This window comes from Ostrea edulis, chromosome 1 (genome assembly GCF_947568905.1).
Source record: "Ostrea edulis chromosome 1, xbOstEdul1.1, whole genome shotgun sequence".
Lineage (NCBI taxonomy): Eukaryota > Metazoa > Mollusca > Bivalvia > Ostreida > Ostreidae > Ostrea > Ostrea edulis.
In genome coordinates, this window is record NC_079164.1 from 21,214,311 (window position 1) to 21,233,078 (window position 18,768).

Genomic DNA, 18,768 nt, shown 5'->3' on the forward strand with positions numbered 1-18,768 from the left:
TTCCTTTGGAAATAACACACCAGGGCTGCATTCAAGATTGGAGGGTTAGCCTAGGGATAAGGTACATGTATGGTGGCTGATTTGTGCCATTTTACAATTTGTCATCTTTTCGTTATTTTGAGGCAAAAAATAACTATGATTTTGTCGTCTTTTCGTTATTTCAGAATGAAAAGTCACTAAATATGTTTTGTTGTCTTTTTGCCTCGAAGTAGCAAAAAGAAGATAAATTGTAAAATGGCACACTTAAATCAGCCACCATACCTATAGCCCCAAGGCTAGCTGCTACGATCTTGAACACAGCTCAGAGGAAACTGTTTGGGATGGAAAGCGGAGGGTATTTACATTAATACTTAGTATTTCGAAACTGCAAACTTTAAAGATTACCTTATTCAGTGAAAAATACAGTTTTAATAGAAAATAACCTGATAAAAATTCAACCCTTAGTTAGAATGGAACCAACAATCTGCAGATTGGCAGTCTTGCACATTAACCACTGAGCTATCCAGCCAAAATAACAAGGAAAAAATTGCTGATAACATTTTTGTCCATTTGTATTTCAATTTTCAGCCATTATGAATATGTGCTATCCAGAGTTTTTATGCAATTTCATAGGTTTGGTGGAGTCTGGACAGTTCCATTATCTGTCAGGAGAGGCACAGGATCATAAGAGGTTGATACAGAATTGCCCCTACCAAACTAATTTTTCAGAAACAGCATTCACATGGTCCAACAGGACACATTCTTACATAGAGGTAAACTAATAGATCAGTAAGATGTACATATAATACAGCTCATTCTGGATTATCTTTTTATAAATACATGTTGTACATTTTCTCCTAAAATACAAAATTATGAAATCCTAAATCATATCAATAAGCTAACTAACAGAGACCATGTTGAATCCGAGATATCAGCTCTTCTGTGATAGAGGTACGTTCAGTGGTCTGTTGAATGCTTGGGTGGGTACAAGATGTATACATATACTATAGACTATAGTTATGTAAATACGGATAAAAGTAATGAAAGTGTAAATTTTGTTTATATCAGTTTATATCAGACCATATCAAGAATAAAATTTGTTTGAATTAGGCCATTAAATTAAGTATGAAATTATTTTTTTTATTTCCTCCTCTGCACGAGTGATATTTTAATCAAAGAAAAATGGTGCTTATTGATTTTTGTTTGAGCTAATTTATTATTAAATACTAATAAACTTACTAATATTGTGTGTCCCTGCAGATTGGGTGGTTGCATGATGTCTGGTAATCGGCCTTAAGGCAACGATAAGCATTTGTACCCACCGCTTGTGAACGATAATATGTTTTGCGTCTCACTGTGCGTAAGAGTTCCACAAAGGGAAAGAACTATTGGGCAACTCAGAAATTGCGTATCACTCTTGCCTCAGATTCTGTTATTCATTAAAACTTTTTAGATTGTAAAAATTGTGCAGTACTAGGAAAAATTATTTGAAATATTTTCTTTCATTTCATCTTTTAATATACTAAACTTATATATTAATGTTTGCTTTTCTTGTACATGTATATTATGCCAAAATAAAGTAATGTTATTTCAGTTTAAAAGAAAAATTTGAACAAGGCAAAACAGTAAAACTCGCAAAATAAATAATGTTTTTTACATTTATATAAATGCTAAGGGGAAGAATAACTATTTCTTTTAGTCGAGCTGTAAAGTAGATGAAAACAGCACTATTGTAAACAGTGCCTTATATGGGAATGTTACGGTTGGTGGTAAAACTGTGGTCTCCTGTTGTAAAATTCGAGGAAACGTCACCTTGGGCAAGGACTGCTATGTGGCTGGTCTAAAGGTGGAAACTGTAAAGGTAAGAAAATGTCCAGGCATAGCAAAGAAAATGTCTAGGTGGTGGGGGAATTTTAAGGTTATGTAAAAATATCAATGTTAAGAGTTTTCAGCAAATTTTGAGGTAGGAATTTGAAAAATATGGGTGGAATTTTTAGATTTAATAATGTTACAAGAACATACCTCAGACATTTCAAAGAAATATCTAAGAGTTGTCAAATTACGAAATAAGAAAACAATGTAACTGGTTGTTGTTCTGTTTTGTGTTTTATATTTCTTCTGTATGATATACAATAAAAATATTTTTGTTGGCATTTGGTCATTCAGAAAACAATAACCATTGATGATTCCATGGTTGTACAGTCATTTAATGTTCACCTCCGAACTCTCGGAATTACCAGGGAAATCCTCACAATTCATGGCAGATACGACAAAATTCAGGTACTCTATTAATTATATCAGATCTCTACTGATAATGTAAAGAAGAGGACTTACATAGGTTCTGAGCCTGCTACCCAGTTCTATTCTTCATAGTAATGAAATACTTTATTGATAAAGAAATAATAATTAACAATTAAAAACATATTGATAACTATATTAGATATTGAGACTTGGTATTGAATAAGAGAATGGAAGGAATATAAATTTTTCAGGTCCCATATTGGAAGAGCTCCAGTACATTCTGTAACATGCCAATGGTTGTTTGGATGACCAAAACAGGAATTGTTAAAGAGGACCTATGGGGCACAGATGTAGTAAGTCTCCTATGTATGTGTACACTTGACAGTACTTTGGCATGCTATACAGTACCTGTGTACACTATACAGTATATTGAAACACCCCTAAGGATTTTTTTTGTAAATGCTTTTTGAATAATAGTTTCAACATTGATTTTGCCATGGTTGAATAGTCTTTAAATTAATTACCAGTGAAACATATATCCCCCACTTTGCCCGATTTTTCAGATGTGACATAAATTGAAATTGATCAGAACATTTTTACCTTCCATGCTTGAAACAGCTCAGACAGCATGTGTTCTATTGCTGTCTGCTTTCCCTTCATGAAATAAAATACGCTGTTCCCCGAACCTCTTTTAAAATGTCCTGGTCTTTTGATAAAGGCACATGAGATAGTCAGCTGTCGTTGGACTTTCTATATGATACATGTCTACAACTTTGATGGTATATCCTTAAGGTAATTCTACCCCTCTAGAATTATAGGTTCAATCTTATATTTGATTGTTAATTCTTCAAATGATATATCTTAGGAATGAATAAAAATGATAAAATAAGTATGTTGCGGTATTAATAAAAAAATTATCAATAACACATATACACCTGTTATCAACATAAGAAAATTGCAATTTTCCTTATACAGCGCGCATTATCAAAATTTCACAAAAAAATTGGTTATACCGATATAATTATATTCATAACAATTTCATGAAACTGATTCTTTAGAAAATATACCATTAAAAATTGGGAGGTAGAAAACCTGAATATTAAGTTTTGTAAACATCTACTGGGTGCCGGTAAAAGAAGTACTAATATTGCAATAATCTCTGAATTGGGTAGATATCCTATGTTCTGCTCTATAATCCAAAGTATTTTACTATATTGGCATAGACTTGAGAATTGCCCAGAATCATCCCTGTTATACAGTGCTTATACAGAGAATATCAATCTGAATTCATATAATATAAATTGTTGGTACAAAAACATTAATTATTTTAAGGAAAAAATGGGCATTTTGGTACCCAATTGTAAAAATCTCAAATTCTCATTTTTCAAAAAACAAATGAAGAATCAGGTACGGAAACAATTTTTTCTTTACTGGTCAAAATGACGTGAAGAGGGTCAGAAATCAGGAAAACTCACAACATATTTTTCGTATAAAGAAAACTTTACTATGGAAAGTTATATATTTTTAGAATCCCTAGAATTAAGAAAAACTTTATGTAGATTTCGAATTAGTGCACATGACCTTCGAATTGAAAGAGGAAGATATGAATTTACAAAAACCAATTCTGGCCAGAAGATTTCTTTAGAAAGAAACAAAAGAATATGTGAATTATGTAACCTTAATTGTGTTGAAGATGAATTTCATTTCCTTACTGATTGTCCATTCTATGTTGAAGAGAGAAACATGTTTTTTAATGGTATATACAAGCTCAACAAAAAATTTATCTATCTAACAAATAAGGACAAATTTACTTGGTTGATGATTAATGAAGACAAACCAGTAATTGTCAAATTGAGTGAATATTTAGTGCAAACTTTCAGAAAAAGAAGTGATGCTTTAAAACTGCAAAAATCATTATAGTTTATTATTCATATATTGGTGTAATACTGATACTGTCCATTTACTTGTATATATACATGATTAGCAATTCATATATGTATGTACTTGTTTCCCCAACATGCTGCATCCACATTGGGGAACTACATCAAATCATCTGTCAATTTAAATTCACAATTATCTACAAATCGTACGCATTTACAGTGTGTAGCTGGGGCTTGTTGTAAAAGGTTTTGATAAGAATTTGAGACAGACACACATTCAGTGAAGTTATGAATGGATCTTTTCCCTATCGTGATAGTTTTATTGATGTTCAGGAAAATGAAGATCAATCCATGTTCCAAGCTAAGCTGTTCCCCATCCTCCACGCCACGGATTCTATAGGACTGGAGGACCTATTGTGGATTCAGGGAGCAGTTCCAGATGAAGACCGCACCCGATTCAAGAGGTATAGAATTCTGTAAATTTCCTGGTACTTATTACCTCTATTCTGGAATTATTACATTCCAACAGGATTTTTTTTTAGAAAAAAAATTGAAAATGGGAATTTTCATTGTAAGATGTGATAAAGCATTGAATTTTTTCTTGTTTAGGTTACCTGAGTGACTTAGGTGACCTGTTGTGATAGTCCATTGTCTTCTGTTGTTAAGAACATAATCAGCTTCTTCTGTAATTTTAAAGTAATTATATTGCCATTCTTCATTGGTTTGGAACATAAGGGAAAACTAAGATTAGGAATTTCAAGATTTCTGCAGCCCTGGGTCTTTACAGACCGTCTGCTAGTGAAACACCATTTGTATCCATGTCAACTTTGCTCTACAATTGGTTAATACTGATTACGGTGTATAAACGTCAATTCTAATCGGTCGTTCCGGCACATCCCGAAAGTTCCTTATTGGATATCTAGCAGACAAATTGTGTGTAAAGTCGTGATGAACAAGGATGCCTCTACCAAAATTGTGAAATTCATGGCCCAAATTTTAAAATTGTGCTTTTTTTCTTTCTTTAAATTTTCATGACACCTGGACATCAAACAACCAAAATGAGTACATGATGATGATGAAAAGAAAATCCTCTATGTGATTTGTGAAATGCGTGATATCTGGCTCAGGGATTAGACTGATAGGATGGTGCTCTATTTCTAATGTCATGAAATTGCTTTTAATTAGTTTTTCTTTTCTTTTTATGAAAATCATACATGTATAACAATCAAACTTGGCACATAGTGATACAGTGATATTGAGGAGAGAAGCCTTTATATGTAACGTATTATGGGTTTATTTCACGAGGATCCAATGTTTGCTTTCTTCGCGAGTATTTTTGAATAAAAAACAATTAAATTTGCATAAAATTTACACTGATTGTGAACCATATCTTACAAGATACGTGTAACTCAGTGAGTAGAAACTCACCACCTCAGGTGTAGTACTAATTATGTTAAACGGTTGTCGAGCCTTATCACTCTGTACACGCACCTGTTAACTTGTTGAGTGACAACATGCGTAACAGTATAATTGAAACCTGTCAGTTAATTTGTAGCTCTAAAATTTGACTTGGAGAGTCGCAAACAAAGAACTATGCAAATAAAAAATTAGTGTTTTGGGGTATTTTCACATTTGAAATTTCAGTGTTTTGGGGTATTTTCACATTTGTGATACGCAAAAAATCCAACCCCTGTTATATGGTACTCTAAGTAAATGATGTTCCCTGTATGGGTCAAGAACTATGATGTTAGAGTGGGGCACAATGGTTCATGTAGTGAATAGGCAATATCTCTCCTGAACTCCTCTTTTAAAGTCCTGGGCACCAAACAAGTAAACTAAATATCTAGTACACTGACTGCATAGTTTTAATGGGTAGGAGGCTCTGGGTTCAAGAGTTCAGACTTCAGGCTATATGAATCACATAGCCTATAAAAGTTTTTGAATTTTTAAGAATCTTCTTTATTCCTTAAGGAGGTATGCTACACCAGAGAAATTTGATGTAGATGAAAAGTGGAGGATATATGTACAACAATATTTTGAAGTTGAAAATTTTCAAATTTACTTTATTTTGTCAAAAAATACAGTTTTATTAGAAGGTAATCTGAATTTTTTTTAAAACCCCTGCTGTACTCGAACCTACGAAGTACAGTTCAGCAGTCGGTATGCTAACCTACTGAGCTACTGGGCTAAGTATTTAAATGGAAAAGGAAAAGTCAAATATTGCTAATATCGATTTTTTCATCCATGTTTTTAAAGGAAGTCAGCCATTATGACGATGTAGAGTACTGCCTTAACATTGCAAATAAAAACTGACCATACATGTAGTATTAGCAAATAAAGAGAGATTTTGCATCAAGTACACCAATTTTTATGCTTCTAATAGAATACAGCTGGTGGAGATCCTGAAAGCTGTGTAACTACTCTGAGTTATGTTGTTTTCTGACCTACTAGGTGGCAGTCCTCTTGGAGACTTAGCATGAAAGAAATCCTGTCCTTTGTAAACGCTGAGCAGGAACTTCAGTGCAGAAGGTACGTTGTGTGTAAGATTATGAAGAAATAAGCTATATCATCTAATGGTAGTGGTTTTTCTTTTTTAAATCCAACAAACTATTCATGTATATTTGAAATAAAGGTATTGAAAACTGTTCATGTAAAGTGATTTGGTCTATTATCATAATTATACATCTTTTAGTTCATCTGGGGACATGGCTACGTGTAGCAATCTTGTTCATCTGGGGACATGACTACGTGTAGCAATCTTGTTCATCTGGGGACGCCCATGTGTGTTATTGTTATCGTCCTACTCTTTCTTGACAAACATTTAACCAACTTAATCCAAACTAAATAGGAATGGTCTTTATTAAGTCCCTTACAAGTTAGAAGTGTAGTACTAATTTGTCTACAGCTATGACTGCATGGAAAAGAAATCCCAAACAGCTATTTATTTGAAATTCTCTCTTTAGGAATTATTCCCCTTTGACTGTGTAACATGCAGGGGTATCCATTTTGAGATGGAGTTTGTATCATAATATGATTTTAGAATGTATCGATGTATTAGTGTAGTATATTACACAACTTAATGATGATAACAGATAAAGATTTATAAAGTGATGTTGACGTGTGGTAACTTGTAGAGAAATGTTTTATGAAGTGAAGAAGGAGGAAATTTCAGATGCTTTAATCCAAAAACTCCATAAAGGTTTCCACCCCATCTACAATAGCGCAGGCATTGATGGATTTTCCATTTCTATTCTGGAAAAACTGGATTCAGGTAAGCGAGGGTACTGAGCTTAGTCACATGCACTGCACGAAACATGTAGAGTTGTTTTTTATCAATTAAAGTTTTAGCATCACTGACTCGTTTCTGGTAGAATGCTTGATGTATAAAAATATCTTGCCCGGTGTTCAGCTAATCCCAGTAAACCTATTTCAGACCTAGATGTTGTTCTGATCAACTGTGAGGGTTTCAGTTCAGAACTTATATTGACTTATGCAATAGAAAGGTGAATTCAAGCCGAAAAAATCACTTATGAAGTTGTGGACTATTTGTAACCTATTTGGATGTCACTTAGTGCTTTCTGATTTTGTAATATGAGTGAGTAATAAAATGAAATGCACTGGTTTGACTTGTGATAATTTGATGTGTCAATGTCACTGAGTGCATTCTGATTTTGTAATACCGTATATCAGGTTTTTTCCACGTCTATCCAATTTCTACTTTATTTGCGACGATTTCCGAATCGCGGAAAATATATTGGTGTAAATTTGATTCAAAGTTTAGTTTTTGTAATAGAGTTGTATAGCATACAGGTAGTGGTACGGTGAAAGTTCTGCGTTCAGTGTGTTTTGTTTCCCCCTATATCCCACAAGCGCCAGGTAACAGGCATGTAAGCCTCGGTGTTTATTTAAGAAAGGACAAGCTAATTAAATGGGCCACGTTCTTTGCTTCAATCACTGTATGATTATACCTGAGCTACTCTTACATGTAATGGGACATGGTTTATGGTTGTTTTAAACTGAAAATGATTATTAATAAATATTTTGAATTAGTACCATTATAGCTAACGAACAGTGATTTACGTTACTATACCGCCAAATTGTACATATTTACAATATACTTGAGTGTAAACAAAAGTGCAAAATTGTTTTTTGAAAACTGGTTCGCAGCACAGGTGTGTGATCAGCTGAGCGCGTTTGCCGAAATTGAGGTGAAGTTTGATTTATCTCTCACCCGGATGAAGCCAATTGGGGCGAAATGGCTGAAAAAGCTCTATGATTTATTGTACATGCGAACAAAACCCGAAATTGTCAGAGATGGATTCATAGAAGCAGGAATATCATCCATATTGAGATTTGATTATAATTGCGATAGTAACTCAGAAATCGTGTAAATCATTTCATTCACTGAATTTTTGCATTAAAAATGGTGGCTTTTTTCCCAATTCCTTCAAAGGTTTAAATAATTGTGAATTATATTTTCACTATGACTTTGAAATAGTGAAAATTTTATTCGCGTAAATTTAATATACTGTTTTAGGTTCTGATTCGCGGGAAAAAAATGATGTGGAAAGAACCTGATATATACGGTGTGATAATTTCATTTGTCAATGTCACTGAGTGCTTTCTGATTTTGTAATATGATAATTTTATATGTCAATGTTACTGAGTGCTTTCTGATTTTATGATATAATTTGATGTGTCAATGTTACTGAGTGCTTTCTGAAATTTGTGATTTGAGTAAGTAATGAAATGAAAACTATTGGTTCAACTAATGATATTTGATGTGTCAATGTCAGGCCACCTATAACAAATCATTCACCCTCTTCAGACCGATTGACAAAAAAACCCTCCCTAACTCCAAACTTTTTTAAGTGTTCATTAAATGAATGTTTTTTAACATTTTAGAATTTTTTTCATCCTTTGACATTATTTAGATTTTACATCTGCTACTTGATCATTGAATTGCTTGAATTAACATGAGACATCCTCATGTAAAGCATTTTTGTGATCACTAGCCTACTACAGTCCCGAATTTCAAGTTGTGCTGCCTGTGTGTCTCCCGTGTAAAGTCAGATGAAATATTTTAAAATGCCAGCCCCCTCCAAAAAAAAACCTCCAACTGAACTTTAAACATTATCAAAATCACTTTAATTTACATTATAGTTTTTATGATTTTTTGAAAGACTTAGTTTAGCATTGTTAGAATGAATATATATATATATATATATTTCCAGCCAACTTACCCAGATTTTAAATGCTTGGTTGGGAAAGGGCAAACAAATAATTTTTTGAAGGTGGTTTCATGGAGTGCTTTCTAATTTGAATCTGGTGAGGGGTAATACGAATGAGTAATGAAATCACCATGATTGGCACCCTATATTTTTCTTCACATGTTTTGTTGTAAGGAACAGTGAACTTTCACATCCAAATTACAATTTGATCAAAATTCAATATTTGAATAAGTGACACTGCAGACTTAAATTTGTTTTAATATACTGTCACAGTGGAAGTTTATGGGAAGACTGTTTGGTAGTGTCCACCAGGTCTTCACCTATCACTAGCCTTCTTTTGGTGTTTGTCCACATCTTCACCTATCATTACCTTTCTTTTGGTGTTTGTCCACATCTTCACCTATCATTACCTTTCTTTTGGTGTTTGTACACATCTTCACCTATCATTACCTTTCTTTTGGTGTTTGTCCACATCTTCACCTATCACTACCCTTCTTTTGGTGTTGTTTGTCCACCAGGTCTTCACCTATCACTATACAATATATCACTATATCACTATATAATATATGTCTTCACATGTTTCCCTTCTTTTGGTGATGTTTATCTACCTGATCTTCACATACTGCTTCCCTCTTTATGATCTTTTTTTCCATCAGATCATCACCTATCATTACCCTTCAATGTTGAAAAGCACTCTTGGAATATATGATATCAAGTAATTATTGTATTTAGACATCTAAAAGACCCACTAAAGTTTCAGATGGAATAAGTCAACTTAAACAACATACGAGTCTAATTAATAGAAGAAAACTTGTGAATTTTAAACTTGGTGTTCATTTTTGTTAAATTTAGAAAATATTGATAGTACCCATGCAAACAAAGTTGTAAGTGGTATCATATTATGGCTTTATTTTGTCTGTCTGTAGACACATTTTGTCTGAAGATTTTCTCAGAGGCTGTTCATTTAGTTTTTATACTATATGAAGGGTACATAATTTGTCCATCTAACTCCCATGGGTGTCTGGGTAGCATAGAGGTAGCACTCTGGCTTCTCACCGCTGCAACCCGAGTTTGGTCCACGTGATCGGCAGTGGTTGTATGTTAGAGGGTATGGTGGTCGCCCACTCGGACATGTGGGTTTCCTCCAGGTACTCCGGTTTCCTCCCACATAAATGACCCTCTAGCGCAGACATCCATGCATCAAAGGACCCCATTGGAAATAAGCTTTTGTGGGTTATCCTTGGTATTTATGTATGTATGTAATAATAGGGACTAAGGTTTTACATGCAAATATATATGGAATGTCTTCAGATATGGGCCAAGGTGACTCAGGTGAGCGATGTGGCCCATGGGCCTCTTGTTATTGTTTATAATGTTTAACTGAAGTATTTTTTATGGTCAACCAAAATTTTGATATCAGTTAATGAGTTACAAGTGAGATACAGCACTCATAATTCTTTGTTATGCAAACAAAGCTTGTGCCATGTTTTTGTTTACATATACATTACTTGATAGAAAATAGCATGTTTAAAACAAAATGAGATGTGCCAAACACCATAAACTATTTAATTTTGTTCAGAATTAACTTGTAAATTGAAAAAATCTGCTTTAAACAAAATTTTAACTAGTATATTTAACCTATGTAAACAAAACATGGCATAAGCCTTATTTACATTTCAAAGAACTATGAGCTCTGTATCTCCTATGTACCTCAAAAACTATTACATTCAAATTTTTGCTGACCATTAGAAATATACCTTAGTTAAACATTCTGAACATTAAAATTGGAAAAATAAAATTAGAAAATTTTCAGCTCAAATCGTGTCCATGCCATTTTAAAAAAAACACCAACTCCTGGCATTTTTCCTATGTTTGCTAATCAATGTCACAAAACAAACATCTTATGATAAAAACACCGTATATAACCTTCTTAGGGGCACATTCTGTACCGTTTAGGTACTCTTGTTCCCAAATTTTGTGAAAATGTTGTATACTACGTAACTTGTGGGTCTGATATTTTCAAATAGATTTATTTGATTTTGATAAAGTTTTTAGTTACCGATATTTTTCCATGACATTTCTGTACATTCTGCCAAAATCTCTTCCCCCCCCCCCCCCCCCCCCCCCCCCCCAACAACAACAGCAACAACTTTTTAGCTCAACTAAGCTGAAGGCTGAAGTGAGCTTTTCTGATCAAAACTTTCTGTTGGCGTCATTGTAGTCGTAAACTTTCCACATTTTCATCTTTTTCTTCAGAACCACTTGACCAGTTTCAATCAAACTTGGCACAAATCATCCTTGGATATATTCAAATGAGAAGCAATACACGTCTCCAAGGGGAGTTAATAGCAAAATAGCAAAAATACACTGATAAATTTTAAAAATCTCCAGAACCAGCAAACCAATTTCAATCAAACTTGGGTGAAGGGAATTCAATTGTGTTCAAATGAAGGACCATGCTCCCTTCAAAGGGGGAGATAATTGATATAGTGCAGATTCAAGTTTGTTAAAATCATGGCCCCTGGAGGTAGGGTGTGGTCACAATAGGGAATCAAAGTTTTACATGTAAATGTATAGGGAAAAATCTTTAAAAATCTTCTGAAGAAGCACTGGGCCAGACAAATGCAAATTTAAATGGCAGCTTTCTAACATAGTGCAGATTCGAATTTGTTAAAATCATGACCCTCAGAGGTAGGGTGGGGCCACAATACGGAATCAAACATGCTAATATATAGGGAAACTCTTTAAAAATCTTCTTCTCAAGAACCACCTGTCCAGACAAGTTCTATAGCTAGTTTACAAGGCAGTTTCCGGACATAGTGAAGATTCAAGTTTATTAAAACCATAGCCCTCAGGGGCCACATTAAGGGATCAAAATTTTGCATACAAATATAGGAAAAAACTTTAAATATGGGCCAAGGTGACTCTGGTGAGCAATGTGGCCTATGGGCCTCTTGTGAGTTTGTATTGGTTGCACCATGCATGTCTATCTGTCATTTCATCCATCATTATTGTACAATTAAATATTTTCACTAATTCTGTGTTTGTGTATTAATTTATATGTTTGCTTTCATTTCTCCATCTGCTGTTGGGACATTGTCATTTTCATTCAAGATCTCTATTTCTGAGAAACACATCTGAATTTGAAATCCACAACACATGTTCAAAATGTACCCAATAGGAATATACCACATGGGGGGAAATAAGTCCAGTATGGGCTGGTCTAGATAAATGAATATCCCCCAGCTTTCCTGGGGACAAGTTTAGTAAATTCTACAATGCAGTGTCATTTTAGCAGGTGCTTGTGTAATATTTTGTGAGATATTACATTGTATTAGATTTGTAATTATAAGGCCAATTCAACTTAATTAGCAGATTATCATCCAGGGTCAGCAAAAAGTATGGGGCGGGTGGGAGGATTTTCTTTTTTAATTTTTATTTTCTGAGAAAAATATTAAAGACAAACGAGTTTTCTTCGCCCAACAGATCCGCATCATTTAATGGCAGATGGATATCAATCTATGCTATTTTCATACACTAATTCCAGGTTAAGCTTTAATTTAAGGATATAACAGAAATATTCCTAACTTCTTCAAGATTTACGTCTGTAAGAACGCGAGAAATTAAGAAGAGCAAATAAATCTATTTTCTTCATGTGACTTTTCATGTTCCTATACCGGAAATGTAAACAAGAAGTGTAAATACCGGAGTCGGACATGAAATTATTCCGGAAATCGCAAGTTTCGCAAAATAAAAAAATTCGGTGCGGGCCAATTTTTGAGGGGTGGGCGGGGATGATAATCTATCAATTAAGTTGAATTGACCTAACATTGTAATTGCATTTAGTAACACTGGTCAATCTTCCCTTGTCTGGAGGTACTAGGCTGTCTTTCAATCTTTTCATTTTACAACGTAAGTCAAGTTTTCAGTCCCAGTTTTACAGTCTAAGTGTGTTGCTGGGCAATAAATTTGTGAATTTTAATTCACAATCAGCAGGTGATAGCTATCTAATTCATTTTACACATAATATTGATAAATGTTTTTGGATTATGATATATTGTAGCGACAGGAGGATCCTATTGTTATCCTTAAAGTTATAGTGGATCTGAGGGGTGGAGGGTGTAAAATAGTTTGTGAATACTTCTCCTACATGACTTATTGGAGTTCATAATGATACTTTTGTTCCTGCTTATGCTTTCTTCTCCATACCATGCAGTACACTGAGGGGAGATTTCAATTTAAGCACTTCCAATTTGGGGAGCTGGGGTGACATTCGTTTTTTCATGAGAGTGTCTCCAGTGATACATGTATCATAATTCAAACCAGTTTTCACTGTTTTGAAATTTCCTAAATATTCATACATTGACTAAACTTGAAAGTGGCAAAAAATGGTCCCTGTCACATATTAATTTTTTTTTTTCCTGATTTCAGTGGCAAAGACTTCTCAGAATGACCCTGGGGTAGCTGCACGGACTCTGGCTAACATAGCTGATGTTTTGGGATCAAAGGCAGGACTAAAGGGCGGATTAAGGAGCGGACCTGCTGCAAACAAAGCCTGGGCCAAGGCCTTCAATCTCCTGGAGGTAATCTCACATGGAATACATCTCACTATTTAGCTCGATCACCTGAACTGTGGGCACAAGCAAACTGTTTCGATCAAAATTTGTCCGTTGTTTTTTATAAACTTTTAATGGCAAATCTCAACCAAACTCGGCACAAAGTATCCTTGGTTAAGGTACAGTACTGTTGTTACCTCCTCAGTTTTTTAGCACAACCATGCAGGATGCTATAACTGTTTAAGTTCTGGTTTATTACTTAATCATTGGTCCAGACATATACTTTTATTACTTAAACCTATCCAGTTTAAATTTGTATGTCAATTAAAATTTTGAAAGGGTATGAAAATAACTACATTTTGTGGCAGAAGGATTGTTTAGTCAGAATGCTTTAAATAACTGCACAATTTTATTGTTTCTAATTTATCCAACATATTACATGTATCAATATTTTTACTCCTAGTAATTTTTTATACAAGAAGTGGAGACTTTGAACAAATTCAAAAGTTGTAAATTCATTAATTTGGTTAATATATTTTTCAAAACAGAACACCAATTTTTAAAAATTTCTCTATCAATTTACCCAAAATTTTGTTTGAAAATTTGAACTATAACGCTCACTTTGAGTTTTGATATTTTGTGATGATTGATTACTATTGCTTATGTTGTGTTGACATCAACATACAAAACTAGTTTATGCAAATAAATCTTATACCACCTTCACACTCATGGATTTTTCTTACAAGTCCTTATGGATCTCTGACTTGTAGTCAATCGCAAGTATCCGTAAATCACTCGTCGGTATCCGTTAGTAACTCGTCACAACTCGCACACACTGGTAAGGATCCTTGAAAGTAGGGGCAAATTTTTTGACATGACAAAAAAAAATTCACGATTGTCCACGGATTTCATTTTCCGTAAATAAATTGTAACAATCCGTAAGTATTATAAACTGGTCGCAAGAACACGTAAACTACTCGTAAGAATCCGTAAAACACTCGTAAAAAGTTGTTTTTTTTTAAAGAATCTTTGTGGTTGGTTTACGATATGTTATGGATAGTTTACGAGTTGTTTACGGATTATTACAAATGCCTAAGTGATATTTACGATTTCATTCACGTCGGGTTACAATCTCTTTACGGATTGTTCAGAGTCATTACGAGTGCTTTATGTATAGACATGATTACTTTACAAGTACATATTTAAACTTTACGATTAATACCACCTTCACACTCACAGATTTTTCTTACGAGTCCTTACGGATCTCCAACTCGTAGTCAATCGCAAGCATTCGTAAATCACTCGTCGGTATCCGTGTCTAAATCGTAACAATCCGTGTACTTTTACAGATTTATGGAATACGTAAGGATCATAAGAAAAATCTGTGAATGTGAAGGTACCATTAAGTAGACTTTAAATGCAAAAAGGTCAAGTTTAACACAATATAGCTGAAACAGAAGCAATTTGAATCCAATGTTTATTTTATATTTCATAAATCTCCTTCCATGTAGAAATTAAGAAATGCTTCCAAAAAAAAGACAATACTACAAAACTCTTGTATGAACCTCTTTGTTCAATTCTCTTCCATGGGAGATAATGGGAACTAGTGAAAACAGGATGGGGTGTTTCAAGAATCTTGATACCAGAAAAGCTGAAACTCAGCATAAAAGGATGATCCATACTCTAGGGCCAGGGCAGTGGTGCAACAGAGGTTTACATGTAAAAGTGTTCATAGGAATGTATAGGAAAATATTGTCAAAACTTTTGTTTTTAGGAACAATAATGCTAGAATTCGTCAAATTAATATGCAGGTATCCTCATGTAGACACTTAAGTTTAAATTCAAAGTTTGTTCAAACTATGACCCTGAAAGCCTAGGGTTGGGGTCATGACCCTGGAAGCCTAAGGTTGGGGTCATGACCCTGGAAGCCTGGGGTTGGGTCTTGATTGGGGTTTGAAGTTCTACATTGGAATCTTTGATTATCTTGCATTGTGTAATTGTGTATTCATATTTGACAGCCATTGTAAAAAAATGCATAGCTATAGCTGTATCAAGGGTTTCCTCCATTATTTATCCACATTTGTGAGGAAAGTTTTGCCTTTGATAATTCCAGACATGTTCATTGCAGAATAAGGAGCTGGAACGGGGAGTTACTGCACTTGCTAAGGAGCGTTCCAAATGGTTAGACAGGCCCGACCTCCTGGTGAGAGCAGCTAGGCATTATGAGGGGGCGGCCCAGATCCTGATACGTCAAGCTGTCATGACTGCAAAAGAAGTAAGGAAATACTGTGATAAATGTCAGGAAGTTTCACAAAGTTTAATGTGGGAGAGTGTTGATAGATGATAATTAGCCAACCCACATTTTGTGCTTAGTTGAAAAACAGGAAACTAGCTGTGTGGGTGTTGTGTATTAGTAAGACTAGCTGTGTGGGTGTTGTGTATTAGTAAGGTCCTGATTTGTCACATCCATCCATAAATCAAAGTTTCAGACAGAAAACTAATAAGAATTTAAGAATGTGTGCACCCTAATCAAAGTTTTCGAAAGAAAACCAAAAATACATTCCAAAAGCAGTCAATATAGTAGCCTTTGATGGATGGATTTTTCGCATTTATCATCAAAAATTTTAACTAATCTTTCTCACATGTCATGTTTTTTTTTTTTTTTAATTTTCGTGTGTTTTTTGTGATATGCTACTTTTAAAACATCTAAAATTATCCCAAGCAGTAAAAAAAAAACCCATAAAACATAGGACCCTGTTGCTTTAATGGGTAATATTTGTACAACATACAGCGATTCACAGTGAATAAATACCATTTACTTTAAAATTGCCTTTACTACAGTAATTTCCTCTGTCTTTTTCAAAATTCTACCTCGTAATTCATAAATCGACCCACAAAAAAATATATAAAATAACACTAAAAGTAATATTTGTCGTGAATCTTGAGTGAATTCTGCATATATTCTGAAATTTTCATAATTATATAATAACATTAATTATCAAATTTTGGCCAAGTTTTTAAAATATGAAAGTTGTAATTAATGTATAGTGAAAATTAGTAGTACATCATAGTACATGTAATCAACTGACATATTTAACCGAGGAATATCAAGAATCGATCTGCACCAGTTTTGTGAAATCTATTGTGCTCATGCACCCCAATGATATGAATGTCAATAATTATTTATTACTTTGTATTGTCTTGTATTTATTTACAGTATTTTAAGCCAGAGTCCTGCTCAATGCCCTTTATGAATAAATGGGTGACAGCCCTCTGTCCCGCTCGTATAGATGTCTCAGGGGGCTGGTCAGACACGCCCCCCATCACATACGAACACGGTGGAGCCGTCACTATGGTTGCTCTTCAGGTCAAAGGAAAGGTATAATGTTTGCCTACCATCAGTTTACACCAGGAATTCATTTCTAGGTGTATTTCTTCACTGTAAGTACAGTTGTACTTTGGAATCTTGAACATTGGTATATTGAATATCATGGATATCTTGAAGTGAGTTGGAAGTCCCAACTACATTTTCTTTTTGTATTTAACTTGATATTTTGAAACCTTGGATATCTCATCAGTTATTTCAGTCTCATCGAGTTCAAGATAACGAGGTTTGATATTAATTATTTCAATAACTTGGAAGTTAGAATCCAGAGTTTAAACTTCATCTGCTTATATTACAGTCATACCTTGTTATCTTGAACATGATGGGGCAAGAAAAAACTTCGAGATATATGAGGTTTCGGGATATTAAGGTTGGAATACATACAGGAAATGTAGTTCACTGTATATTGCATATATCAACTCACTTTGATATATCCATGGCATTCAAGATGTTGATGTTTGAAATACCCAAGTTGAACTGTATTTGGTGACTTATGACAAGGAAGAAACACAAACAAATTATAAACTGTGAAAACTTCATGAAATAAAATACACAGCTATTTGTTTATATTTATATTACAAATCGCATTTTCCTCTATGAACCAACCAATTTTAGCTCGCAACACAATCCGTTCATATTGACTATGAACGGATTATGAACTAGCTTAAAGCACACGACTGAGAGAGCGTAATGATTTGAAAAAATACAACGTGTGTTACAAAGATCTTGCAGTCACACCTCGGATTAAGATTGTGAACTTACGTAGATTATCATCCTAATCTTGTGGTCTCCTAGCTAAAAAAAAATCCAGTGCACCATGCAATGTTGATAAAAGGCAGGGTAAGACGAAGTGTGACGTCATGTCTATGTTTTGACGTACTATAGGATTAAACATTCTTTTTGAAGAATTTATCGATGTATAAACTCCGAACATTTTACTCACAAACTGAATAAAAGTGCGAAGCACTTTTATGTTTAAGTTTGTGAGTAAAATCTCCAGAGTTTACACATCGATAAATTCTTCAAAAAGAATGTTTGATTCTTATAATTCCAATGCATTCACTTTATTAACAATTGCAAAAATTTGAATAGTTTCCCCACACTATGTTATTTGTTTTCAGGCGTGTATGAATACATCGCGCTTTCGGATTTATTGATATGTAAACTCTTGTTCAGCTTTATTTTTGTCCAATCAAAACAATTGTAATAAATAACATTGGAATTATGTCACAATACGACTGTGACATATGTCATATAGGTGGATCTTAGGAGTTCGTTTTATGCAACAACATATTTCTAAACTTATACAAGCAATGTAAACAAATGGTGATTTAGTAAAGGAATATAAATATAAGAAATGAACATCACCTTTGAGCTGTTCGTGGTCAATATGAACGGATTTGGATTTGAGGCAAATTCTCTAGAAATCACATGTACCCAATATGAAAGATACTTTCATGTATTCAGAGAATTAGACAATAGATTACAAATATTAT

General features: G+C 34.0%; 1 protein-coding gene across 2 annotated transcripts in view; it reads left to right on the top strand.

Annotated features, from left to right (window-relative positions):
- LOC125663653 (L-fucose kinase-like) overlaps window positions 1-18,768 on the top strand; it is a 72,915-nt gene that overhangs the window by 26,474 nt on the left and 27,673 nt on the right. For both annotated transcript variants that reach the window (XM_056153031.1, XM_048895958.2), the window contains 10 exons: window positions 613-752; window positions 1,679-1,840; window positions 2,146-2,259; window positions 2,472-2,573; window positions 4,434-4,564; window positions 6,552-6,629; window positions 7,235-7,371; window positions 13,763-13,914; window positions 16,016-16,162; window positions 17,105-17,266. In XM_056153031.1, the coding sequence (XP_056009006.1) occupies window positions 613-752; window positions 1,679-1,840; window positions 2,146-2,259; window positions 2,472-2,573; window positions 4,434-4,564; window positions 6,552-6,629; window positions 7,235-7,371; window positions 13,763-13,914; window positions 16,016-16,162; window positions 17,105-17,266 (1,325 nt within the window). The remainder of the gene's footprint in view (window positions 1-612; window positions 753-1,678; window positions 1,841-2,145; window positions 2,260-2,471; window positions 2,574-4,433; window positions 4,565-6,551; window positions 6,630-7,234; window positions 7,372-13,762; window positions 13,915-16,015; window positions 16,163-17,104; window positions 17,267-18,768) is intronic.